This window comes from Carcharhinus amblyrhynchos, chromosome 3, assembly GCF_965287045.1.
Source record: "Carcharhinus amblyrhynchos chromosome 3, sCarAmb.v2.hapA, whole genome shotgun sequence".
Classification (NCBI taxonomy): Eukaryota; Metazoa; Chordata; class Chondrichthyes; order Carcharhiniformes; family Carcharhinidae; genus Carcharhinus; species Carcharhinus amblyrhynchos.
In genome coordinates, this window is record NC_137326.1 from 117473165 (window position 1) to 117501019 (window position 27855).

At 43.4% G+C, this 27855-nt stretch overlaps 1 protein-coding gene across 1 annotated transcript in view; it reads right to left on the reverse strand.

The window, feature by feature from the left end:
• Window positions 1-25966, reverse strand: part of kng1 (kininogen 1) — a 33137-nt gene extending 7171 nt beyond the window's left edge. The window contains exons 1-5 of the mRNA XM_080186179.1: window positions 25739-25966; window positions 14601-14711; window positions 13320-13407; window positions 10034-10209; window positions 8425-8538 (exon numbers count right to left, since the gene is read on the reverse strand). Of these exons, the coding sequence (XP_080042305.1) occupies window positions 8425-8538; window positions 10034-10209; window positions 13320-13407; window positions 14601-14711; window positions 25739-25966 (717 nt within the window). The remainder of the gene's footprint in view (window positions 1-8424; window positions 8539-10033; window positions 10210-13319; window positions 13408-14600; window positions 14712-25738) is intronic.
• Between the last annotated feature and the right edge of the window lie 1889 nt (window positions 25967-27855).

Here is a 27855-nt window from a genome sequence, read left to right on the forward strand (position 1 = left end):
GGAAGCCCAAGTTCGCAGAAGGCTACTGTCACTTAATGCCAGCCTACAACAACTTAAAACCAGACTGCATCTCATAAAGGAGAAGTACTTTCTGGCTGGAGCAGCCAACACAGTAAAAAGTCTGACAACAGAACTAAAACCTGGTGTTGTCAGACTTTTTACTGTGTTTACGCCAGTCCAACGCCGGCATACCCACATCATGGAGCAGCCAAGACAGAGGCAGCGCTGAAACCATTGGAAGTGACAATGTTCAGCTGTCTTTTTTGGAAGAAGAGCAGAGAGAAGAAAGGATAAAAAAGGTGCACTAACAGTTGAGAGACATAGATAGCACCAAAGTGCTAACCAGGCCTGAGTCTGCTTAGCTTCTGAGACCAGACAAGACCGGGCATTTTCAGACTAGTTTGGCCGCAGGCAAGTATGGTAAGAAATAATAAGGCAATAGATGTGGTCAGAGTAAGAGGAAATACAGTAAGATCTAATTCAGGTTTACAGTGCATGTACATAAATGCACAGTGAATGTTGAATAATTCTGGTGAACTGCAGGGACAATAGCCACCACGTGAATAAGAACATAAGAACATAAGAACATAAGAAATAGGAGCAGGAGTAGGCCATCCAGCCCTTCGAGCCTGCCCCGCCATTCAATAAGATCATGGCTGATCTGTCGCTGCTCAGTTCCACTTTCCCGTCCTCTCCCCATAACCCTTAATCCCCTCTCCTATCAAAAACCCATCAACCCGCGTCTTAAAAATATTTAGCGAGGCAGCCTCCACCACTTCAACGGGCAGAGAATTCCAGAGATTCACCACCCTTTGAGTGAAGAAGTTCCTCCTCAACTCCGTTCTAAACCGCCCCCCTTTTATCTTGAGGCTGTGCCCCCTAGTCCTATTGTCTTTTTTGAGCGGGAAGAGTCTTTCCACCTCTATCCTATCCATCCCATTCATCATCTTATACGTCTCAATGAGATCTCCTCTCATTCTTCTAAACTCTAACGAGTACAAGCCCAGTTTATTCAGCCTCTCCTCATAGCTCAACCCCCTCAACTCCGGTATCAGCCTAGTAAACCTCCTCTGCACTCCCTCCAAGGCCAAAATATCTTTGCGCAGGTGCGGCGCCCAAAAATGCACACAGTACTCCAGTTGCGGCCTCACCAATGCCCTATACAGCTGCAGCAAGACCTCCCTACTTCTATATTCAATCCCCCTCGCTATGAAGGCCAGCATCCCATTCGCCTTCCTGACCACCTGTTGCACCTGCAAGCTGGGTTTTTGCGACTCATGCACAAGGACACCGAGGTCCCTCTGCACCGTCGCCTGCTGCAGTTTTTCGCCTCGTAAGTAATAGTCCTTCCTACCATTTTTCCTACCAAAGTGGACCACCTCACACTTGCCAACATTAAATTCCATTTGCCATTTCCTGGCCCATTCGCCCAGCCTATCTAGATCCTTCTGCAGACTCTCAACACCCTCCGCACAATTTGCCGTTCCCCCAATCTTGGTGTCATCAGCAAATTTCGACACTCTACACTCGGTTCCCTCCTCCAGATCATCTATATAAATGGTAAAAAGCTGAGGCCCCAGCACCGACCCCTGGGGCACTCCACTAGTCACCATCTGCCAATCCGAATAGCACCCGTTGACCCCCACTCTCTGCCTCCTATTTGACAACCAATCCTCTATCCACGCTAACACCCTACCCCCAACTCCATGTCCCTCGACCTTCTGCAATAACCTCTTGTGAGGCACTTTGTCAAACGCCTTCTGAAAATCTAGAAAGACCACATCCACCGGCTCTCCTCTATCCACCGCCCGAGACACATCCTCGTAGAACTCCAGTAAATTTGTCAGACACGACTTCCCTTTAATGAAACCGTGCTGCGTCTGCTCTATCAAGCAATTCCCTTCAAGATGCTTTGCAATTTCCTCCTTAATGACAGATTCTAACATTTTACCTACCACAGACGTTAAACTAACCGGCCTATAATTCCCCACCTTTTGCCTGGCACCCTTCTTAAACAACGGCGTAACATTAGCCGTTTTCCAATCATCCGACACTTCCCCGGAATCCAGCAAGGATTAGTTTGGAATTGATTGATGGATTAGCCACTGTTACATCTTTGACACAATGCAGTACATGGCTAAGTTATTTGATTGACAATTTGAAGCAGTGTCAAAGAATTACTACCCATTACACTACTTCAAAAGCTTTTATCTATCTGGTTCTGACACAGTTGTACAATGAGATCACATTATGAGTGTGTAGTGGAACTCCAAACTGGGTCTCAGTGTTGATTTTGCTGTCAAAGATAGGGTAAGCTATGTTTTGATTGACAGTTTCATGAGCTCAGACTTTGGTTTTGAAGATGTTTTGAATAGCGGTTTGGATTTTTGACAGTTTTATCACTGCTTAATAAGATTAAGGTTTTTTTTTCAAGTGAGGTTTGAGTAGTGTTTATTTGATAGTTTTATGATCTCCTAAGAGGCTTCAGTTTTTCCAAGTGGTGTTTGGATGAAACAGTCATTGAGCTGGCATACAGGATAGGTAGCAGGTTGAGGGGTGAGAGTTAGAATTTTGAATACTCATATACAGACTTAGGCCAAGGTCCCAAATAACTGGGACATTCGCCACAATAAAATAGCGTGGGTGCAGCCTGCCAGACAGAACGTGGTTTTGTAATGTTGAGAGATGGCCTGACTCATGATTCCCACCTCAAAAATAAAAATTCAGGCTCATGATTCTATGAGAATAGGTCTGTCCCCGGTAAATTCAAATGAAAGATTAGCAGGCCAAACTGTAACAGAACAATGACTGCCTGTAAAGTGGAAATGGCACAGGTACATGCTAGATGCATTCCCTTAAGGGGTAAAGGCAGTCCAACCTGGGTGATAAAAAGATAGAGATTAAGATGAAGGAGAACAGAAGGTGTGTATGACTGATGTCAGCTTGATGTTACAATTGAGAAACCAGGAGATGTCCAAAGATGTGCAGGTTAGGTAGATTGACAATGATAAATTGTCCTTTAGTTTCCAAAAGATGTGTAGGTTAGGTGGATTAGTCATGGTAAATGCACAAGGTTACGGGAATAGGGCAGAGGGGAGGGGATGCTCTTTTGGAGTGTTAGTACAGACTCGATTGGCTAAATGGCTTGTCTCTGCACTGTAGAGATTCTGAGACTGCATGACATACTGGCCATAATCTTTCGGTCCTCCTTAGACACAAGTGTGGTGCCAGGGGACTGGAGAATTGCACATGTTATATCCTTGTTAAGAAGAAAAGGTGTAAGAATAAACGCAGCAACTGCAGGCCAATCACTTTAATTTGAGGAACAGAATTAACGGTCGCATTGACAATTGTGGATTAATCCAGTAACACCAACACATAATTTAAGGCAAATTATGTTTTAGCACTTCTGTGGAAGGGTCATTTAGACCCAAAACATTTGTTTCTCTCCACAGATGCTGCCAGACTTGCTGAGCTGGCTGACCAACAAGAAACTGAGAGCAGTGGTGAAGTTGTTTCTCAGACTTGAGGAAGATATAGAAGGTTCTCTAGGGGTCAGAATTGACCACTAATTTTTTGATATATGCTAATGACTTAAACTTGGGTAAACACGCTAAGAAGTCTCACAACACCAGGTTAAAGTCCAACAAGTTTATTTGATAGTAAACCCACAAGCTTTCGGAACGCTGTTCCTTCATCAGGTGAGTGGAAAGTTCTGATCAGAGAAGGGCATATAAAGGCACACACAGTTTACAGAATACTAATTAGAATGCGAATCTCTACAGCTAATCTGCTATTCTGCTATTCAAGGCTTAAAGGTGCAGACAATGTGAGTGGAGATAGCATTAAATATAGGTTAAAGAGATGTGTACTGTCTCCAGACAGGACAGTAATGAGATGTTGCAAGTTCAGGCAAGTCATGGGGGTTACAGATAATGTGACATGAACCCAATATCCTGGTTGAGGCCATCCTCATGTGTGCAGAACTATCAGTCTCTGCTCAGTGACTCTGCACTGTTATGTGTTGTGAAGGCCGCCTTGGAGAACGCTTACCCAAAGATCAAAGGCCGAATGCCCATGACCGCTGAAGTGTTCACCAACAGGAAGGGAACAGCCTTGCCTAGTGATCGTCAATTAATGTTCATTCATCCGTTGTCATAGCGCCAGCATGGTCTCCTCAATGTACCATCCTTCGGGACATCCTTTCCTGCAGCGTATTAGGTAGACAACGTTGGCCGAGTTGCAAGGTACCGTGTACCTGGTGGATGGTGTTCTCTCGTGAGATAATGTCATCCATGTCGATGATCCGGCATGTCTTGCAGAGGTTGCTCTGGCAGAGTTGTGTGGTGTTGTGGTCACTGTTCTTGTGAAGGCTGAGTAGTTTGCTGCGAACAATGGTCTGTTTGAGGTTGTGCGGTTGTTTGAAGGCCAGAAGTGGGGGATATGGGATGGCCCTGTCGAGATGTTCGCCTTCATCAATGACATGTTGAAGACTCCAGAGAAGATGTTGTAGCTTCTCCACACTGGGGAAGTACTGGGCGATGAAGGGTACTCTGTTCACCGTGTCCCGTGTTTGTCTTCTGAAGAAGTTGGTGCAGTTTTTCGCTGTGGCATATCGGAACCGTTGATCGATGAGTCGAGCGCATTATCCTGTTCTTATGAGGGCATCTTTCAGCGTCTGGAGGTGTCTGTTGCAATTCTCCTCATCTGAGCAGATTCTGTGTATACGGATGGCTTGTCCATAGGGGATGGCTTCTTTAACGTGTTTAGGGTGAAAGCTGGAGAAGTGGAGCATCGTGAGGTTATCTGTGGGCTTGCAGTACAGTGAGGTGCTGAGGTGACCATCCTTGATGGAGATGCGTGTGTCCAAGAATGCAACCAATCCCGGAGAATAGTCCATGGTGAGTCTGATGGTGGGATGGAACTTGTTGATGTCATCATATAGTTGTTTCAATGATTGTTCACCATGAGTCCAAAGGAAGAAAATGTAATCAATGTATCTAATATATAGCATTGGTTGAAGGTCCTGTGCGGTGAAGAAGTCTTGTTCGAGCTTGTGCATGAAGATCTTGGCATATTGAGGTGCGAATTTGGTCCCCACGGCTGTTCCGTGTGTCTGGATGAAGAACTGGTTGTTGAAGGTGAAGACATTGTGGTCCAGGATGAAGTGGATCAGTTGTAAAATTGCATCTGGAAACTGGCAGTTGTCAGCTTTGAGTACTGAGGCAGCTGCAGCAATGCCATTGTCACGGGGGATGTTGGTGTAGAGCGCAAAGACATCCATTGTGATGAGGAGTGCCCCTGGTTCAATTGCTCCATGTGTGCCAAGGAAGTCCGTAATGTCGCGACAAAAGCTGGGGGTTCTTTGCACAATGGGTTTCAGGATGCCCTCAACGTAGCTGGAGAGGTTCTCGCACAGGGTCCCATTGCTTGATACAATGGGACAGCCGGGTGCGTTTCCCTTGTGTATCTTTGGGAGTACGTGGGATGAAAGCACAGAGGGTTCTCTGGAGGTCTAGATCAAAGGTCTTGATCAGAGTGTTGAGTTGACGGGTGTGTTCTTTGGTCGGATCTGTGGGTAACTGCCTGTACTGTACCTCGTTGTTCAGTTTTCAGTACACTCCTTTGGAGTAATCCATTCTGTTCAGTATGACGATGGCCCTTCCTTTGTCTGCTGGTTTGATGACAATGTTGTGGTTGGTCTTGAGAGCATGGATGGTGTTATGTTGTGCTTGGGTGATGTTCGGAGCTATCTTGTGAGTGCAGTTGATGAATCTGGTGTTTACGCACCTCCTGATGGCTTGGGCATACTTATCCAGTCGAGGGCAGTGGCCTTCCGGAGGAGCTCATTTGGACTCTTTCCTCTTCGGTTGCTGCACTGCTGATCTCTCTGTTGACAGTTCCGGTTCATTGGCTGTTTCATTGTGATCGCTGTTAGCAAACTACCCAGCCTTCAGGAGAACAGTGACCACAACACCACACAACCCTGCCAAAGCAACCTCTGCAAGACATGCCGGATCATCGGCATGGATGACATCAGCTCATGTGAGAACACCATCCACCAGGTACACGGTACATTCTCTTGCAACTCAGCCTGATGTCTACCTAATACACTGCAGGAAAGGATGTCCTGAAGCATGGTACATTGGGGAGACCATGCAGACGCTATGACAACAGATGAATGAACATCGCTTGACAATCACCAGGCAAGACTGTTCCCTCCCTGTTGGTGAACACTTCAGCGGTCATGGGCATTCGGCCTCTGATCTTCAGGTGCACATTCTCCAAGGCGGCTTTCATGACACACGACAATGCAGAGTCGCTGAGCAGAGACTGATAGCCGAGCTCCGCACACGTGGGGATCTTGGGTTCATGTCACTCTATCTGTAACCCCCATGACTTGCCTGAACTTGCAACATCTCACTTACTGTCCTATCTGGACAGTACACATCTCTTTAACCTATGCTTAATGCTATCTCCACTCACGTTGTCTGCACCTTTAAGACTTGAAGAGCATAATAGCAGATTAGCTGTAAAGACTCGCATTCCAATCAGTATTTTGTAAACTGTGTGTGCCTTTATATGCCCTTCTCTGATCAGAACTTTCCACTCACCTGATGAAGGAACAGCATTCCGAAAGCTTGTGGGTTTACTGTCAAATAAGCTTGTTGGACTTTAACCTGATGTTTTGAGACTTCTTACTGTGTTTACCCCAGTCCAAAGCCGGCATCTCCACATCATCACATTTAAACTTGGGTATACAGGGCACAATTTCAAAAGTTGCAGATGACCAAATATTTGGATGTGAGCTGTGAGTAGGATAGACACATGGTAGATTGAATTAATGAGAAGTGTGACATGATACATTTTGGTAAGAAGAATATGGAGAGATACTATAAATGATGCAATTACAAAAGGGGTGCTGGAACAGAGCGACCTGAGGGGTTATGTGTCCAGGTGAGTTGAAGCTGATAAGGCAAATTGGGAGCGTAGTTAAAAACAAATTGTCGTACTAGGCTTTGTAATTAGAGGCAAAAGCAAGGAAGTTACAACAAATCTTTCTAAAACACCAGTTCAGTCACAGCTGGAGTATTGTGTTTAATCCTGGCCATTGCACTTCAAGGAGGATGTCAAGACTTTAGAGAGTGTGAAGAAAGGGTTTGTCAAAGTGGTTTCAGCATGAGGGACTTTAGCTGCATGGAGAACCTGTAGCTATTCTCTAGAGAAGAGAACAAGAGGAGATTTGAAGGAAATGTTGAAATTCAGAGCAGATAGCCAGCAAAAATTCCCTTTGTTGGAGGGGTTGAGAACCAGAGTCACAGATCTAAGGTATTTGCCAAAAGAATCAAGGAAAATACACGATAATAGATAAGCATCTGAAGGCAAAACATTTTCAGGTTTTCAGGAAACATGCAGGGGATAGCAGTCATGGATTCAATAGGCCAAATAGTTCCTCCCCCCCACCCCACGCTGTAACCATTCTAACATTCTACAATTCTCACATCCCATTTCCCCTTCATCTCACAATCTTTTTTAATTAACATGTGTCACATGATTTAAGTATTGCACCTCTTACTTTCCACTGTCCCCTCAGGCCTTTTGCCCTCCAGATACTCAAGAGCTTCAACCTGACCAGGCACTGGTGGGAAAGAATGAGGTGGAAGTGCAGGAAGGCAGTGATGCTGAAGGAACACCATTAGCCCCTCTCAACCTCTCAGCCATCAGCTCAGAAACTGAGCTTACTACATCTATTTTAGAGAATACCCTCAAGGCAGGATCAGCACACAGAGCATACCTAGCTCGCAGTCAGGTTAGGGAACAATATTACAGCTCCAAACAAGGGAGCAAGAACTGCCTAGAGTGTGCTGGCGAATGGAAATTGTTGATAACCAGGAATGAGGGTGGAGGAAATAGAGCTCTGAAGGTTGTGCAGGTTGTGGTGGCAGTAATTTTCAGTTGGTCTTTCATCTTTCCTTCTTGCCTAAGAATACCTTGGATGGCGGAGATTTAACTGCTGCCACACAACAAATACTAATAACTCTAATACTTGAAATTAGGACAGCACAGTGGTTAGCACTGCTGCCTCATAGGGCCAGGGACCTGGGTTCAATTCCTGGCTTAGGTCACTGTCTGTGCGGAGTCTGCGTGTTCTCCCGTGCCTCTCCATGTATTTCCTTCAGGTGCTCTGATTTCCTCCCACAGTCCGAAAGACATGCTGGTTAGGTGCATTGGCTATGCTAAATTCTCCATCAGTGTACCCAAACAGGTGCCAGAGTGTGGCAACTAGGGGATTTTCACAGTAACTTCATTGCAGTGTTAATGTAAGCCTACTTGTGACTAATAAATAAACTTTATCTTGCATGTGAGTTGTCCACGATGTATTCATAAGCAGTAGAGAACAGTTCATTTTTAACTTTTACTCACTTTTATGCCATCATCCTTTAAATTACATTCATTAGGAATACTGTCAGGATCTTCCTTGCTGCATTCTGTCTCCTTAATTATGAACCACAGTTTATATTTCATTCCAGCCACCACCTGATAATAAATTTTACACCATTAATGCAAAATTTCTGTGAAAAAACATCATTCAATTACCACAAAAAAGATCTTCATTTTGCCTCAGTGATTACTTTTTCCCAGCACTTTTAAAAATAAATGTTTTACAGTAGATAACACGGCAAGAAAATGATTTTAAATATAGCAGGCAGGCAAACTGAGACACAACAAGGTCTTTTGGAAGATAAAATGAAAAGGACTTCAGACATATTATTGTTTTATCATTATTCAAGGCAAGATTGTGAGGGAGATGATCCAGGCCTTTGAAGCATTTGAAAAATATAGTGATGAATGTTCTATCAAATGGAATGGAATTTAACCCTGAAAAGTGTGAGGTGATACACTTTGGAAGGAGTAATTTGACAAGGCGGTATACTGTGAAAGGTCTGACACAGAGAAGTTCTGAAGAACAAAGAGACCTTGGCATGTTTGTCCGTAGATGACTGAAGGCGGAAAGGCAGGTTAATATGGTAGTGAAAAAGGCATATGGCACACTCGATTTTATCAATCGGGATATAAATTACAAAAACAGAGACATCATGATGGAGTTGTATAGAACTTTGGTGAGGCCACAGCTGGGATACTGTGTGCAGTTCTGGTTGCCGCATTATAGGAAGTATGTGATCGCACTGATAGGGCTGCAGAGAAGATTCACCAGGATGTCACCTGGGATGGAACATATAAAGGAATGTTGGATAGGCTTGGGTTGTTTTCTCTGGAGCAGAGAAGACTGAGGGGCGACCTGATTGAGGTGTTCAAAATGATGAGGGGCATGAACAGGGTAGACAGGGAGCAGCTACTCCCCTTAGCTGAAGGGTCAGTTACGAGGAGACACAAGTTGAAAGTAAGGGGTGGGAGGTTTATCATAGAAACCCTACAGTACAGAATGAGGCCATTTGGCCCATTGACTCTGCACCGACAACTATCCCACCCAGGCCCTACCCCCATATCCATATATATTTTACCCACCAGTCCTCTAACCTACGCATCTACGGTCAATTTAGCATGGCCAATCAACCTAACCTGCACATCTTTGGACTGTGGGAAGAAACCTGAGCACCTGGAGGAAACCCAAGCAGACACGAGCAGAATGTGCTAACTCCACACAGACAGTGACCCAAGCTGGGAATCGAACTCAGGCTCCTGGGAGTTGTGAAGTAGCAGTGCTAACCACTATGCTACCATGGCGCCCCAAGAGGAGATTGGAGGAAAACCTTTTTTACCCAGAGGATGGTGACAGTCTGGGATGCACTGCCTGGGAGGGTGGTGGACACAGGATGCCTCACATCCTTTAAAAAGTACCTGGATGAGTACTTGGCATGCCATAACATTCAAGGTTATGGGTCAAGTGCTGGCAAGTGGGATTAGGTAGCAGGTCAGGGCATTTCCTCCATTGGGAACTAAGAAGGTCTATCGGATGATCAGAGCCAGACAACCTAGAAATGTAAAAGAAAATTATAGTGAAAGATCTAACCTGCTGGGTAAATCTGAGTACAGCGTCATGCTTGAAGTAATTTGTAAAGTTGCTGTCACGGTTAAATCTTGCAATAGAAAGGCTAATTGTCTGATTTAATCGGGCATCGTCAGTTGGCACTTCCATTGGACATCCAAGACATGGTGCAGTTTCTGGCTCAATCTCTGAGTCGTAATCTGGGAAGCAATGTTACAGGCAATTAGTGCACGGCCTGACAGATGAAATAATTTACATTGGAAACAAGAATTAATCTGCACCATAGAATCGTAGAAGGTTATTCAGTCCATCACACATGTCGCAGTTTCCTGAAATAACTATTCATTTCTTCTCATTTCTCTTCCCTTCCTCCACACCTTTTTCAATGTTACATTTTTAAAACAAATTACCAACTTTCTTTTCAAATCCTATTAGTTATTGGTTTCCATCACTGTTTCCGATATGCCATTCCATGTTATAAACAAAACTTTCAAATTGAAAAGCTCTCCCAACAACTGGACAGAATTTTCCAGCTGTGCTCGGTCCAAAACCGGAAAATTCCACCCAAGGTTAACAGACTTTTCCATGATATGCCCCCACCCCGCCCCCTGCCCACTGCAATTCCTGTGGTGGGCGGGATGGGAAAACTCCCCCAGTCTCCCTTTGTTTGTTATTTAATGAATAAGGAGGGGGGTGGGGGGGAGCGCAATGATCTAGGGATGTTATCACTAAACTATTAATCCAGAAACTCAGCTAATGTCCTAGGGACCCGGGTTTGAATCCTGCCACAGCACTTGGTGGAATTTGAATTCAATAAAAAAATCTGGAATTACAAATCTGCGGATGACGATGAAGTCATTGTCAATTGTCGGAAAAAACCATCTGGTTCACTAATGTCCTTTAGGGAAGAAAATCTGCCATCCTCACCTGGTCTGGCCTATAGGTGACTCCAGAGCCACAGAAATGTAGTTGACTCTCATCTGCCCTTGTGCAAATAAATGCTGGCCGGCCAGTGACACCCATGTCCCACGAATGAATTAAGAGAAAGATACAGATAAGCGGTTGTCCCATATATTCCATTATTTGTGGTATATAATTAGGAGAACTAGCTTAGTTCAATTTGTAGAATTCTCTGCTGAGTTAGAGTTCCTGGGTTAACTTGCAAGTCTTGAGCGCAAAGGGATCCAATTTCTGCTCATCTCCATGAGATATAAAGCACAATCTGAATAACATCTGTTGGACCAACACAAAAGATTGGCGAATCTTAAGCGTGATTTGCATTCAAACCCATTAACGTTTGTATTTTCTGTGATTTTTTTATATTGTTCAAGATTCAGTTTACTCACGAGAGATCTTTTCTATAAAATTGAACACAATCCCAGGTTGAAATTGTCAGATTCCGCCAACTATGCTGGTTTGGGGAACAACTTCATAATGTACTCATTTTCTTAGGAATATAGGCATGATTGGTATTTTTGAAAGCTTTTTTCATATTACAAAATATTGAATTCACTAAGAAGCTGATTAATGTGCGCCAATGAATCCATTTTAAGTGGTTCAATATTTCTTAATGAGTAGTCTTGACCCTGGCCTGAGATGCTCATCAATAGCATAGTACCAGTGAGTAGGAGAAAACGGGCGGAGCAGGAGGTGTAGAAGTGGATCACTGGGAACTTAACACAGCAAAGTTGAGTCTAGAAGGAAATTATTCCAGAAAGATTGCCAAGGAGAGGCTGGGGCATTCAATAAGATCATAGAATCCCTACACTACAGAAGGAGGCCATTTGACCCATTGAGTCTGTATTGACCACATCCTACCCAGGCCCTATTCTCATAACCCTACATATTCACCCTGCTACTCCCTTGACACAAGGGTCAATTTAGCATGGCCAATCAACCTAACCTGCGTGTTGGAGGAAATCGGAGCACTTGGAGGAAACCCACGCATTCATGGGGGGGTGGGCAGAATGTGCAAACCGGGGCATTCAGTAAGTTGTCACACAAAAATTTATTGCACTAGTTAAGACTTTGTGGCGTTGGGGGAAATATATTTACATGGATAGAGGATTGGCTAACTATAAGAAACAGCAAACTGGGATAAGTGGGTAATTTTCAGTTTGGCAAACTGTAACTAGGGATCAGCTCTGGAGCCTCAACTATGTAAAGTGTACATGAATAAAGGGTTGAATGTATCATAGCCAATTTGCAAAACTGTGCAGGTGGGAGATGGGGTCTTACTTGCGGGGTTTAGTGATTGGGGTTATGGGTGTTGTGGGGCTTGATTTGGGTATTTAAAATCATTATATTGAAGTTAGAACTGCTTTTATTTTTCTCTAACTCTTTCAGAATAAAGAATTATCTAAAAGTTATATAAAATTAGCAATTTACATCACATTGTTGGATGGTTCCAAGCGCAAGTCCGGGGAAGTTAGCGCATCTGACCAATTACTGGATAGACGCTTACCTGGAACCTACCAAGGTAATTCCCCAGAGCATCTTTGAAGTACCCCCTAACTCCATCAATTGGGAGCTAGGAGGTTATGGGACTCCATCTGAATACTAGATAGAGTGTCCTTATTAAGGAGTGCTATACTTACATTAGGAACAGGTTAGCGGAGGCTGACCGATTTGATTCATCCAATAAAGGTGTTGTTGTATGAAGAAAGGTCAAGAAAGTTGGGACTGTACTCATTAGGTTTAAGAAGAATGAGAGGTGATCTTATTAAAATGCAGCTGATGCAGAAGGGGTTTGACAGGATAGATGTTGAGAGGATGTTTCCTCATGGGGACAGTGGGTTCAGTTTCAATAATAAGGTATCACCTATTTAAGCCAGGGAAGAGGAAGAATTTATTCCATCATAGGATTGTAAATCTTTGGAATTCTCTACCACAGAGACAGGAAAGGGAGGCTGAGTCACAGAATATATTCAAGGCTGAGATCAGCAGATTCTTGAACTTTAGGGAGATGAAACTTTGGGGCAACAGCTAAGAAAGTGGAGTTAAGACCAAAGACAGCATGATCTTATTGAATGACGGAGCAGGCTTGCGGGACCAAATCTTACTCAAGTTTCTTATATTTTGTGTCGTCCTTGAGGAACACTCTGTAACTTAGCAAGACTGCTGCTTGCAGGCCAGGAAGCCTGAAAATAACCCCTCAGTAATGAGTGAATTGCATCTGGAGGCATGACAGATATTGTGAGCTCACCCAAAGCATTCAAATAAGACTCCAAGGTAGATGATTATGCCTCTGAAAATGAGGCACAACTACTTAACCACAATTGCTACCAAGTGGAGTATTCGTGTCTCATACCTGAATGTATGCTGCAATTGTGACTGCTCACTTCAGCTTCTCTTAGGAATCTACTGATGTGCACATTTGCCTTACAATACCCTGTAGACTAAAATATCAGAATTAGGAAAAAGCTTGCAATTTACATGTAAAAATCATCCAAACATCAAAGCCATCAGTTTAATTAAAATATTAAATATGACAGCAAATGACTGAATATGAATGCATTAAGACAAAACAATTACAGCTGCCACATGCCACTGTCTCAGATCTTTGAGGATCTGCCAGCTGCCATTTGAATCACCAGTCTACTGATCAGTGGATATACAGATCCAAAGGCCAATGCAGTGGCAATAGCTAAATGGCTGAACTGAACAGGCATAAGGTTGCCACTTCTAAGGATTGCAGGCTGTGCCAAGCATCTAGCCTTTCCCCTTTCATTGTATAATTGATACACAAAGGGTGTGTGATACCTCCAGGACTTGCATGCGGAATCCTGATTAATCTCCCAGTAGGACTCATAGGATACAAGTTCCCGGATGATTGGTAATTACCTTACCAATGGAACTCATATCACGAGCCCATTATAAAGCAGGTCCTTGAGCGGGTCCATTATTGTAATATCCCGCTTGGGACATGCATATGTTCACCACAGGCCTGTGGTTTTACTTTACTTTTACTTTGTGCAATAAGGCACCATTCTTCTACACCTGAGTTATTATAGGGTACACCAACCAGTTCAGGAACAAGAGAAGTCTTGCATTCAAATAGTGCCTTTCAGATATCCCAAAGCTCTTTACAGTTAATGAAGTACTTTTGAAGCATAATCACCGTCGGAATGTAGGAAATGGAAATAAAGCAATACAGTTGACAACAGCTTCTATCCAGGATCACATGAACAATTTTCCTATTGAAAGCAGTTCCACTTTTCAAGCCTTTCTTGATATTTTCACTCCTCCAGACAGGCAGCAACCTCGAGCATCTATGCTTCACCATTTCATTAGGGGCCAGGAATTTCCTCAGAGCCAATTGCCCAACAATATACCAACCTCTGCCCCAACCCTGTCAACCACCATCCCACAAAGGCAAGAGAAACCCTCTTTATGTGCATCAATGAAGTTCCTGCTACACATTAGTGAAGATACTGCAATGGACCGGAAGCAGGCTCTGAAGAAATTCCCAGCCTAAAGAAACCTCCAAAGACTGTACTGACTGTGATATGAAACAATGTTGAGAAAGTTGTTGCAAATGTTTGCCATTTGAAATGTAGGGGCTTTCAGAATTGAGCATCAAAAAACTTACAGCTTCTCCAGGTTCTTTGTAGTTACATTCTTTCCAGAGTTTTCCATTTCCAACAGGGCAATCTGTTTCTTTGATAGAAAACTCAACAAAATATTGTTTTCTAATCGTTCCCTGTAAATGACAGATTATTGTCAAAAAAGTATCTTGATTCTCAAACTAAAACATTGAAATGGAATTCAAATAAAACTTCTTTGTGACATTGGGATTTCACACTGATTGAATGTTATGGCCCCCTTGAAGTCAATGGACCTTTGAACAGTTCAGCACATTTTATAGCCCCACCTCTTCCCTCCCTGTGTATGGCTGTAAAAATTCCACTCCATTAAGATGCGCTGCAGCAATTCACCAAAAATCCTTAGACAGCATGTTCTAAACCACGATCACTTCCATCTAGAAGGACAAGGGCAGCAGATACATGGGAACACCAGCACCTACAAGTTACCCTCCAAACCACTCACGATCCTGATTCAGAAATATATCGCCGTTCCTTCACAGTCATTGGGTCAAAATCCTGGAATTCCCTTCCTAAGAGCATTGTGGATCAACTCACAGAACATGAACTGCAGTGTTTCAAGAAGGCAGCTCACCACTCCCTTCTCAAGGGCAATTAGGGATGGGCAATAAATGCTGGCCAGCCAGTGATACCCATATCCCACAAATGAATAAAAGAAAGTAAGGATGCTACAATCTTCTGTGCTATTTCTTGAACAATTTTAAATGATACAATGACAAATTTTAATTCTAAATTTTAAATTGCTGTACACTGCAAAACAATTGTTGAACAATAGAAATCGTGCAACAAATTGTACTGCTTTTTGTATAGAGTACTAAAATGTGAGGAGTAATAACTCCAAAGTGTGTAAGTTTATTACGTTTTGATAGTGTATGTTTAATTTAAAGTTAAATGGAATGCTGAAGGGAGTCATGTGACCTGTTCCAAATCCTGTTTGATGACTGGGTTGTTTGGTTACTATGGAAACAATGAGACTCAGATGGATTTACTGAAAAGAAGATGCAAGATGTTCGTATCAGTAACTAACAACCAAGTCAGTTAACTGTGAGGCACATTGCTAGTCTCCAAATTTTACCTTGACTCCACCCTCATTCCCCAGCCCATCCCCTCCCCACCTACACCTGCGATTTCTCTGATGCCCTCTGATATTGACAGCTTCCAGTTCGCAGGCCCTAACCACCTCCTATTCACCATAGATGTGCAATCTCCCTACACCTCCATCATACATCAGGATGGCCTGACAGCTCTTCGCTTCTTTCTTGAAAAGAGGCCTGAACAATTCCCATCCACCACCACTCTCCTCTGTCTGGCTGAACTCATTCTATCTCTCAACAACTTCTCCTTTAATTCATTCCACTTTCTCCAAATCAAAGGAGTAACAATGGGAACCCCCATGGGTCCTAGCTACGCTTGTCTTTTTATGGGGTTTGTGGAATATTCCTTGTTCTAGGCCTACCCATGTCCCCTCCCACAACTCCTTGACCGGTACATCAATGACTACTTTGGTGCCATTTCATGCTCTCTCCCAGACCTTGAAAAATTCATCAACTTCGTTTCCACCCATCCATCGCCTTCACCTGGTCCATCTCAGACACTTCTCTTCCTTCCTTGACATTTCTGTCCCCATTTCCTGCAATAGACTATCTACCAATAACCGTTACAAACTCACTGACTCCCACTGCTTTCTGGACTACAGTTCTTCACACCCAATATCCTGTAAGGACTCCACTCCTTTCTCTCAGCTCCTTTGCCTCTGTTGCGTTTGTTCTAATGATGCCGTTTCCCAAAGTATGTGCTCCTTTTTCTTCAACCGTGGATTCCCTTCTACAGTTGTCAACAGGGCCCTCAACAGCGTGCAGTCCATCTCCCGTGCCAAGGCTTTCACCCCTTCTCTCCCTCCCAGGACAAGAATAGAGTCCCCCTTGTCCTCACATTTCATCCCGCCAGCCTCCACATGCAAAGCATGATCCTCTGCCATTTTTGCAAACTCCAGTAATGCCACCACCAAACACATCTTCCCTTCACTCCCTCTGTCAGCGTTCCGCAAAGATCGTTCCCTCGGGTATAACCTAGTCCATTCCTCCAATATACCCAACACCTCTTCCATCACTCATGGCACCTTCCCATGCAATCACAGAAGGTGTAATACCTGTCCCTTTACCTCTTCTTTGCTCACCATCCAAGGTCCAAAGCATTCATTCCAGGTTAAGCGGCATTTTATTTGCACCTTTTTCAATTTGGTGTATTGCATTCACTGCTCCCAATATGGTCTCCTCTATATCAGAGCATAGGCTGGGTGATTTCTTTGCTGAGCGCCTTCAATCTGTATGCAGTCAAGACCCTGACCTTCCCTTTGCTTGCCATTTTAATACAGGTCCCTGCCCACATAAACCATATAAAGCATTTCGATAATTACATGGGTACAATGAGTATAGAGGGATATGGGCCAAATGCAGCAAATGGGATTAGTTTTGGGGTTTAAAAAAAAAAGCGGCAAGAACAAGTTGGGCTAAAGGACCCGTTTCCATGTGTAAACCTCTTTGACTCTATGTCTATCCTTGGCCTGCTGCAATGTTCCACTGAAGCTCAACACAAACTGGAAGAACATCTCATCTTCCGGCTTGGCACTTTACAGCCTTCCAGCCTCAACATTGAATTCAACAACTTCAGATGATTTGCTCTACCCCACCTCTACCCCTTTGTTTTCATTCTATTTTATTTAATTTTTTACTGTTCTGTAACTTTTATTTCTTTATTTTCATTTTTCTTCCCTCCCCCCCAATTATTTCCCCCTACTTTATCCCCTTACATTAGCTTTTCTCCCCTTTGCTTCCCTTTTTCTAAATTTTACCTCTGTCCCATCCATTCCACCACCACCAACCACCCCCCAACAACATTTTCATTTTAACTTCTCTGCCATTTGGCCATTCACACCCTTTATTGTCTCTGTGGACAGCAATTAACAATCTTTTTCCCTGGTTTCTATGGCTATGACTCATCTTCTATTCCCTCAACATGCAGTATAAATATCTCCCAAATAAATATCTCCCATTTTGTATGCCTTTTAGATTTGATAAAGGGTTATCTGGACTCGAAACGTCAGCAGTTTCCTCTCCTTGCAGATGCTGCCAGACCTGCTGAGATTTTCCAACATTTTCTCTTTTGGTTTCAGATTCCAGCATCCACAGCAATTTTCTTTTTTTCTCACAGGGAGGTGTTGGGGAGATCAGGCTTTATAAATAGTTATACTTAAAACTGTCTATTTAATTTGAAGATAGAATGATTTGAATATGTGATTCACTTTGCTATGAAGATGGACTTTGAAAGGAGAACAGACCATTGTAGAATCAAGTTATGGGGTTTTATTAAGATATTCTTGAATCTCAGAGATGGGTCATTCTGCAAAAACCTGAGAGAGAAAGAGAGACAGAGCAGAGAGATAGAAGCAGGATTCAAGTAGGAGTTTGTGCAAGGATCGAAAAGACCAAGACTGGAATTTTACCATCACGACGGGAATTGTAACAGGCGTGACATGGACCACGTAAAAGTCTGTTAATCTTGGGCAGGACTTCCCAGTCTTGGGGTGAGCGCGTCTGGAAAATCCTACTCCAAGTTTGTGAGGATTTAAACATGATTGGAAGATTCAACTAGCTTTGGCTAGAGGGGGAATGTCCAAGGTAACCCTCAGTGTGAAAGTCAGTTCAAAGATTAGAAGCTATTTGACTAGCAAATAGAAAGCAAGCCATTGGGAACTGAGAAGAGTTTTGGACTGATTCTTGGAGAATTCAGTGTCCAATTAAAGACAAAGTAAAATTATAATTGTGGAGGGAAATGTTTAGAATCATAGAGGTTTGCAGCATGGAAACAGGCCCTTCGGCCCAACTTGTCTGTGCCTCCCAGTTTTTGTCACTAAGCTAGTCCCAATTGCCCACATTTGGCCCCTATCCCTCTATAACCATGTAACTGTCTAAATACTCAGAAATGTAAGGGGCAATTCTCCCAAAAGCACTGAATTGGTGGAAAAACTGTTCTAAATCCCGACTGTTCTGTCAGTTCAGCTTTTCACTTGAATCTCTGTATTCTGTGCACTGCAGAGGCCCCAGTTGTGAATCTCATGACCATTTTAAAGGTTAAATAGGGAAATGTTTCTATAGTTTAGTGTATAAGTTGCCTAGAAAATATAGTGCTTCGTCAATGTTACATGTAGTTTGATTGTTACAACAAAAATCGTAAAATTCAAAATCTTGTCACGTGATCCTTGTGAGAAACGGTCAGATACTCACTTTATGATTCCCCCCCTTGAATCAAATACACGGATGAGTTCAGCTAACTGTCGGTTTATTCGATCTTGCAAGAAAGGGTGCCGTCCCATGGGTACACAATTGGGGGCTTGTCCGGGATCTGGAATTATAACGGGGGTTTCCCTCGACTAGACCAAATCGATGGAATAAGACGCGTCTAGTGTATATTTACACGTAAAAACGTCGTTTTGGTCTGGGAGGAGGGGAATCTGAAACCACTCAGTTGAGATAATTCTGGACCCTGGAAAATCACACGGATGATTTCTATACACTAGGACTGCTAGGACTGTGACTGAAATTTGTGAGGGGGTATACACATCATTGGAAGAAGTCGGACAACTCCGTGCACGGATCAAGGTAAGAAATTTCTCTCCCGGGAAATCGGTTGATTAAGGGTGAGAGTCATTTTCTTCCTTGTTGACTTTATGGTTATGACAGTTTGATCTGAGGGCGCAAATAAATTAACTTGTGTCCAAGACGACAACTGAAGACTAACCATGGGAGGTAAACCGTCCAAGAGTAAGGATGGGAAACCGGGAAATAATAATGATGAAAAGGGAATACCCCCCAACAGTCCTCTGGGAATACAGTTAGAAAATTGGGATTGGGACCAAAAGACTAAGGACTTAAAAAAGGTTATGATAAAATATTGTTGTTTTGTGTGGACGAAGGAACCAATCCAGAAACCATCTGTATTTTGGCCAAAATATGGATCGGATGAGGATTGGGTCTGTCAGATATTAAATTTATATGTTAATAGTAAACAACCCTTTAACCCCGAGGAAAGTAAGTACGCTGCCTGTTGGGTAGGCGCAATGAGTAGATCGCCACAACCAGTCTCCCTGTATCCAATGATCCCACAGAGCAGACCGGGGCAATGGGACCCTCTTGACAACCTCCCGCCGCCACCCCCTCCTGTACCAAATGTACCCCCTGCATATCAACCAAATAATAATGGGGCCCAAGGGCCCCAAGGGGAAGATCTCATAAATCTTGAGAACGGCGCAGGAGGCGGACCCCCAGTTGAGGGTCTGCGAAGGTCCGAGAGGTTAGTAACAAAACAGTCCCTGGAACAACAGCAGAATAATGGGGCTTCAGCGCCCGAGGTGGAAATGCACCCTCTCAGGGAGGTTCCCTTCGGACAAAGAGAGACAGGGTTCGTGGTGGTGCCTCTTAACTCGGCAGACATCCGACAACTTAGGGAGGAGTTGCCCCCTCTCCTAGAAGACCCTGTCGCGGTAGCGACACAACTTGACCAATTCCTGGGTCCAAGCATGTATACTTGGGGGGAACTCCGGGCCATGATGAGCATATTATTCAACTATGATGAAGGAGTTATGATCCGAAATAGGGCCATGGAAATTTGGGATAGGGATCACCAACAGCAAGAACAACTCAGGGGAGATCAAAAATACCCTCTTGAGGATCCAAATTGGAATCATAATACCCAGGAAGGGCGGACAAACATGTCGGATCTCCGAAATCTTATAATTCGGGGGATCCAGACATGTGTCCCCAAGCAGCAGAATGTGGCAAAAGCATTTGATATTAGGCAAGGAAAAGATGAATCACCCAGCACGTTCTTAGACAGACTGAGAGAGTCTGTCCGCAAATATTCAGGAATCAATCCTGATGGTGAAATTGGAAAGGGAATGCTAAAAATTAATTTTGTAACGAAATCCTGGCCAGATATCCAGAGAAAACTACAAAAGATTGAGGATTGGAGTGGGAAGGACATGGCGGAATTATTGCGGGAGGCGCAGAAGGTCTTTGTTCAGAGAGAGGTTGTAAAGGAAAAGCAGAAGGCAAAGATGATGGTGGCAGCCGTTAGGGAAGTATGTAAGTCCACCGGGATAACGGATGAAGGATATACAGTAGGTAGAGGAAGGTCAAGGGGAGGTTGGAAGGAAGGGGGGGCCAGGAGGGGCCGAGGTAGAGGACGAGGAGAATTTTACGGTGGTGACCGGCCCCGGGCGGCCGAGTGTTACCACTGTGGGAAACCGGGACACTTCAAAACAGAGTGTCCTGAATTTAAGAAGGAACGAGAAGGGATTTATGAAATGGAATGTGAGGTTGATTAGAGGGGTCAGGGGAGAATCGGAAAAAGGACCTACCAAGAACCCCTGGTAAATTTAAAGGTGGGTCCACAAAAGGAGGATGTTACATTTTTAGTCGCATCTCCATCGGGGAGGACACTGGGGGACACAGGCGATGTGCGATGCATTTTTGCGTCAGTACGCACATCCCGGTTTATACACTGTGGCTAAGCAAGTCACGAAAGATTGTGTAATTTGTCGGAAGATAAATAAAAAAGGACTGAGACAGAATACGAAGCAAGGAGGGAGAAGCCCAGCCTATAGGCCCTTCGAGTATATCCAAGTGGATTATACCGAACTCCCTCCCATAGGGCGCCTGAAATATCTTTTGGTAATAGTGGACCACTTGACAGGGTGGGTTGAGGCGTACCCAACCGCCACAGCATCGGCGACACAGGTTAGCAAGGTCCTTCTCGAACAAATTATCCCACGATACGGACTCCCCCGGGCCATCGATTCAGACCAGGGGAGCCATTTTACGTCCACTGTCCTACAGAACATAGTGCGGGCAGTGGGGGTAAGCTGGGATTTTCACACCCCTTGGCATCCCCCGTCCTCGGGCAAGGTGGAGAGAATGAATCAGACTATTAAAAAACAGCTGACGAAACTCAGGACGGAGACCGGGTTGCCCTGGACCAAGTGCCTTCCCCTTGCCTTGCTGCAAATAAGAACGCAGCCACGGCAGGACTTGGGGGTGTCCCCATACGAAATAATGTTCGGTCTCCCCTTTAATGGGCCAAAAGGGGAACTCCCCACATTCGAGTCCCGCGATGTATTTGTGCATAAATATGTTGAGGTCCTGGGGTCTGCTCTATCTCATTTACGCCAACAGGGACTCCTGGCACAGACACCACCTCTCGAGTTTGCGATACACACCATCAAGCCAGGGCATTGGGTCCTAATCAAGAACTGGAAACTCCGGACTTTAGAACCGATCTGGGATGGTCCCTACTTAGTACTTCTGACCACGGAAACGGCTATCCGCACGGCTGAGAAAGGCTGGACGCATTACACTCGAGTGAAAGGACCGGTGCCAGAACCAGCAGAAGAAGTGCCTACTCCTGACCACCACACCGCGAAGAACTGATTGGATTAGAGTTAATGGGATGTCAACAAGGGAGGAGATCACTCAGTAAAGAGATTAAGAAGTGGTAACCGATAAAGAAAGGAGGGCTGTCCTATTGTTATCTAGAAAAATGTATATAAACTATGATTGTGTAAAGCAAGGTGTGTGTACCCACGGGACGGCACCCTTTCTTGCAAGATCGAATAAACCGACAGTTAGCTGAACTCATCCGTGTATTTGATTCAAGGGGGGGAATCATAAAGTGAGTATCTGACCGTTTCTCACATCCTTCTAGTCAGCCACTGGAAGTTTGAAGACTTCTGTAAAAGTTATCGATTTCGATGTGGATCAAAACAGAGGAGAGAGAATCTGATGGTACATCCTTTCAATAGCCTTTTTTCACTGGACATTTTCTTCCTGGCCCCATCCCCCTTCACCATGTTAGTGAAAAAGTTAACCCACGCGTAAAGCAGAAGATCTTGCTTTACATTTCTGAGTATTTAGTCGCTACAATAACAAAACATTTCATTTTGAGAGGTAAAGCACCTTGCAGAAAATGCTGGAAAAATTCAGCAGGTGTGACAGCATCTTTGGAGATGGAATAGAGCCAATGTTTCAAATCAAGATGGCCCTTCAGACTTGAAACATTGGCTCTATTCTCTCTCCACAGACGCTGCCAGGCCTGCTGAGTTTTTCTCCCCTTCTCTGTTTTTGTTTCCGATTCCAACATCTGGAGTACTTTGCCTTTGCCTTCTTTTGTTTTCCTACAAAGAAAGAAGGATCTTCCAAGGACACACTGTGTCCAACTGCTGCCAAACTCTGAAAGTTGTGTTATCTGATTCATGTCAGCAATGCCAACAACAAGCGTTCAATTAAATTATAGAGCAGGAGATAAAGTCAATCTTAATTTAAATAGCCCTAATAAATTTCTCCAGAAGAATTGCATGTGGGGTGGAGTTGAAGTTGATAGGCAGTGGGTGAGCAGGATGCATGACCAGGAAGTGGCAGGAGGAAAAATGAATGGGTGTGGATTAGGGGATTATTTGAGAACATGGATTGGAGCTTGGCAACATCTCTGGTGGGATGAATGTGGTGTTAAGAGGACTTGAAGTTTCAGAACAGTTGGGGTGAACTGTGGGTAGAAGTTCACTGAGGGTGGTGACTTGCTCACAGGCAGAATCAAAGTAAGAAACTGTGACCTAAGAGAACTACTGGTTGAACCAAGCAAAACTATTTGAAACTAACAGGAGTAGTTTAATATGATTTGGAACCATTTGGGATAAAGACAGCTACAAACATAAAGAACTTGTTGAACCTGGGGGAGGGATATAATTTGCATGACATCTGTGTACCTGTTCATATACAACAAGTACAATGTACGTATGAGAGGTGATACTTCACTAGGTGCGTGTTTCTTACATTTGCTGAACTCTCAGCAATTCTGAAAAGGTCCTTGATATTATCAGAATTGTGAAAATGGTCATATTCTAGGGAAGCTAACAGGAGAAGAGAGGTTCTTCAGCCCATTGACCCTATTTTTTCGACCATACTTGGACTGTTGTGGTGACAATTTGTCTCTAACCATGGACAATCATAATCTAATTAAAAAGTACAAGTTATGAATTTAACAGATTTACATTATGATTTACATAATTTTAATTCAACATTCTATAGATAACATTGTCACAATGCTAGCAGAATTACAAGTATGCGGATGTATATTTAGGAACAGGAATAAGCCATTCAGCCTCTTGAGCCTGACTCACCATTCAGTAAGATCAGGGCTGATCTGACTGTGGCCTCAACTCCACGTTCCACCCACCCTGAGAATTTTTGATTCCATTATTAGTCAATAACCTATCTCACCTCTGCCTTAAAAATATTCATTGTCACTGCCTCTACCTCTGGAAAAGATTTCCAAAGATTTCCAACCCTCTGAGAAAAAATAATTCTTCTTATCTCTATCTTCAATAGGAAATCTTTTATTTTTAAATTGTGTCACCTAGTTTTAATCTCTCTCACAAGGAGAAAACTAAAGCCATCAATCTCAACATCCATGGCTGTTTTCATACAGAGTCTGAATCTTAACAGCAGAAACCCAGTTTTTCACGAGAAGTTCCAAATTCATTTTACATTTTAGGATGGGTCCCTTAGCTTGGTATTCCTGATCTCCTCACTGCCACAACACAAATGACAGAACATTTATTAGATGAGGTTCTTTGCGTTCTACACTAATGATTCACTTTCCACGAAATGGGGAGACACCATTTCTGGAAGGAAATTACAAAAGTGAAAGGGAGAACAGCCTTAGGAAGAATTTTGCACCAAAGTTCACTCAAGTTGAGCTAAGAAACTGATGTTAATTAAGCAGGGAACCAATAGGCCACAGACGATAGTTGCAGGGTTTATTGCCTGAAGCAGGTCCAGTCATGGTTTCCATGTGCAGATACTCTTGTGAATCTTCTGTAGATTGTAATTTTCACATCAGAAAACAGTGAAGTTTAACCTGATAGTGACCTGGTGCGCTTATCTGGTTTCTTTCTTTCCTTCTAGTTCAATAAACCACTAAACTGTAAGTATGTGGTGGTATTGTCTGGAATTTATGCTAATTCTAAGGGGATCACTGAACAGTGAATCAGTAATGTCGCATGGTGATGCAGCATGGCATTGCAGTATATTAGGTACCATGTTAGTGGAGTGCAGGGGTATAATAGCAGGTGCAGCAGGTGGTCAGGAAGGCGAACGGGATGCTGGCCTTCATAGCGAGGGGGATTGAATATAAAAGTAGGGAGGTCTTGCTGCAGCTGTATAGGGCATTGGTGAGGCCGCAGCTGGAGTACTGTGTGCAGTTTTGGGCGCCGCACCTGCGCAAGGATATTTTGGCCCTGGAGGGAGTGCAGAGGAGGTTTACTAGGCTGATACCGGAGTTGAGGGGATTGAGCTATGAGGAGAGGCTGAATAAACTAGGCTTGTACTCGTTAGAGTTTAGAAGAATGAGGGGAGATCTCATTGAGACGTATAAGATGATGAATGGGATGGATAGGATAGAGATGGAGAGACTCTTCCCGCTCAAAAAAGACAGTAGGACTAGGGGGCACAGCCTCAAGATAAAGGGGAGGCGGTTTAGAACGGAGTTGAGGAGGAACTTCTTCACTCAAAGGGTGGTGAATCTCTGGAATTCTCTGCCCGTTGAAGTGGTGGAGGCTGCCTCGCTAAATATTTTTAAGAAGCGGGTTGATGGGTTCTTGATAAGAGAGGGGATTAAGGGTTATGGGGAGAGGGCGGGAAAGTGGAACTGAGCCACAACAGATCAGCCATGATCTTATTGAATGGCGGGGCAGGCTCGAAGGGCTAGATGGCCTACTCCTGCTCCTATTTCTTATGTTCTTATGTTCTTATATTGGAGCTCCAATATGCTGAGATAAGTATTTGTTCCTGATCTCAGTTACAATGTAGTAAATGTGCTGAGCAGAAACTAAGTAATGGGAAGATTTGGATGGTAAATCTTTCCTCAATGATAAATTAAACATAGCATGGATATGCACAGGACACAAATCGTCTTGGAAAAAATGCATTAAAATATCATAAAGCAAAGCAAAGCAAAGCTATCATATGATTTGCATGCAAATATTGCACAACATCAGAATAAAAGAAGTGCCCACCTGCGCTTCAGCATTGGTGACTCTGTAAAGAGCAAATTGATGGCCATCTTTCTGCTCAGCATTGAACTTACGAAGAGTGAAATCCACAGCAACTAGAACCTCTGGATTACTACAATTAACGGGATATGCTAAAGAAGGCTCGGGTAACTCAGCATCAATAAAAGGTTCTGATACTGCATCAACACTTAACAGCTGAATGGTAAAGAGTGCAATACACAGCAGCTTCATATTGGCCAATGGATGTGCAAAGTACACTACCTCCAAACAGGTATCAGCACGAAGGAGAGATCAGGGCATTAAACCACTTTATGTCTGTGATTCAATAAATAGTTAGGAAGGTCTGGCAAAGCCGACCTTCCAGTAAATACTTGAATTTGCTTGTGCAACTTTTTTTTTAAATATTTGTCCTACCATATTTAAACAAATCAGCTATCAGCCTAACTGTAGTAAAGAATGGCCTTGCCCTCAAGATAAGAAAACAAATGTTTCAACATTTCAACATATGCTGCCTCCTCATTGCCCTCCCACTAACATACAATGTCACCAAGATTCTGATAAACAGAACTGATGGCAATAACATTTATTGTATGCCTTGCTCGGCACAAGTAGCAAGTATTGAAATGCTATTTCATTATTATCACATTTCTTTGAAAAGGTTGATTTTTTTTTCAAAGTTGCTAAGTAGCTCAGTGAACAGACTCCCAAGCTGAACATTGTCACGTGATTTCTCCATCACACTGCCGTCATTCATATGTAATTGAAATAAAAATGTAACGAAAATTAGTCCCTTGTTCTCTCATCACAATTATGAAGTATTCACGGCAGCATGCAATAGGGCATAATAATATGTAGGCAAATGTTAGGGAACATGCTCACATTCTTTATCAATTTAATGTTTAAGAGCATGTCGCCATAGTGATTAAGTCACCAGGCTATTATATTACATATGGCTATAGTAAAAGAGGATATAATAAGGTACTTGGCATCCTTGAAAGTGGATCAATTCCCAGGCCTGTATGAAAGTACCCCTGGCAGCTAAGAGAAGCTAGGGAAAAAAATAGCAGAAGCTCTAACCACCATTTTCCACTCCTGTCTGCATGCCAGAATGGTTTCGCAACAGATTGGAGGTCTACTAATATCGTACCAATTAGTTTAGCAAGGGAAGACGGGAAATCCAAGTAATTACAGGTGAAACAACCTAGCTTCCGTTATATACAAATCATTGGGAAAATTATGAGAGACTTTATAAATCATGGATGTGTATGCATGGATTTGTTAAGAGAAGAATGTATCTGACTAAGTTAATTGGATTGTTTGAGAGTGACAAGAAGGGTTGATGAGGCAGTACATGTGTTGTAATTGACATGGATTTTAACAAAGCTTTTGATAATGTCCCACATAGCAGACTGGTCAAAATATTTAAAACTCATAGGAGTCAGACTAAAGTGGCAACTTGGATCATGGTTTGCTCATTGGCAAGAAACAAAGGTGATAGTCGACAGTTGTTTAGGTGACCAGAAGGCTGTTTGCAGTGGGGATCTGCAGAACTCAGTTCAAAGTTATTTGCTGTTCCTAGTGAAGATCAATGTTTTAGATTTAAATCATCGGGGCATGATCCAGAGGTTTACCGATGAGATGAAAATTTACTATCTGGTTGGTAATGCAGAGGAAAGCTGTAAACTGCAGCAAGGTATCAATGGGCTGTTCAGGTGGACAGAAAATGGTAAGAAAGCCTGCCAATGCCTTTACTTTCATAGGAAATGAAGGAAAACTGACATGTCCACTACGACTCTCACCAATTTTTACAGATGCACCATAAAAAGCATCCTTTCTGGATGTATCACAGCTTGGTATGGCTCCTGCTCTGACCAAGACCACAAGAAACTATAAAGGGTTGTGAACAAAGCCCAGTCCATCACACAAACCAACCTCCCATCCTTTAACTCCAAATACACCTTCCACTGCCTCAGAAAAGCAGCCAGCGTAATCAAGGGCCCCACACACTTCAGACATGCTCTCTTGGACCTTCTTCTGTCGGTAAAAAGACATAAAAGTCTGAGGTCACGTACCAAACGAGTCAAGAACAGCTGCTTCCCTGCTGCCATCAGATTTTTGAA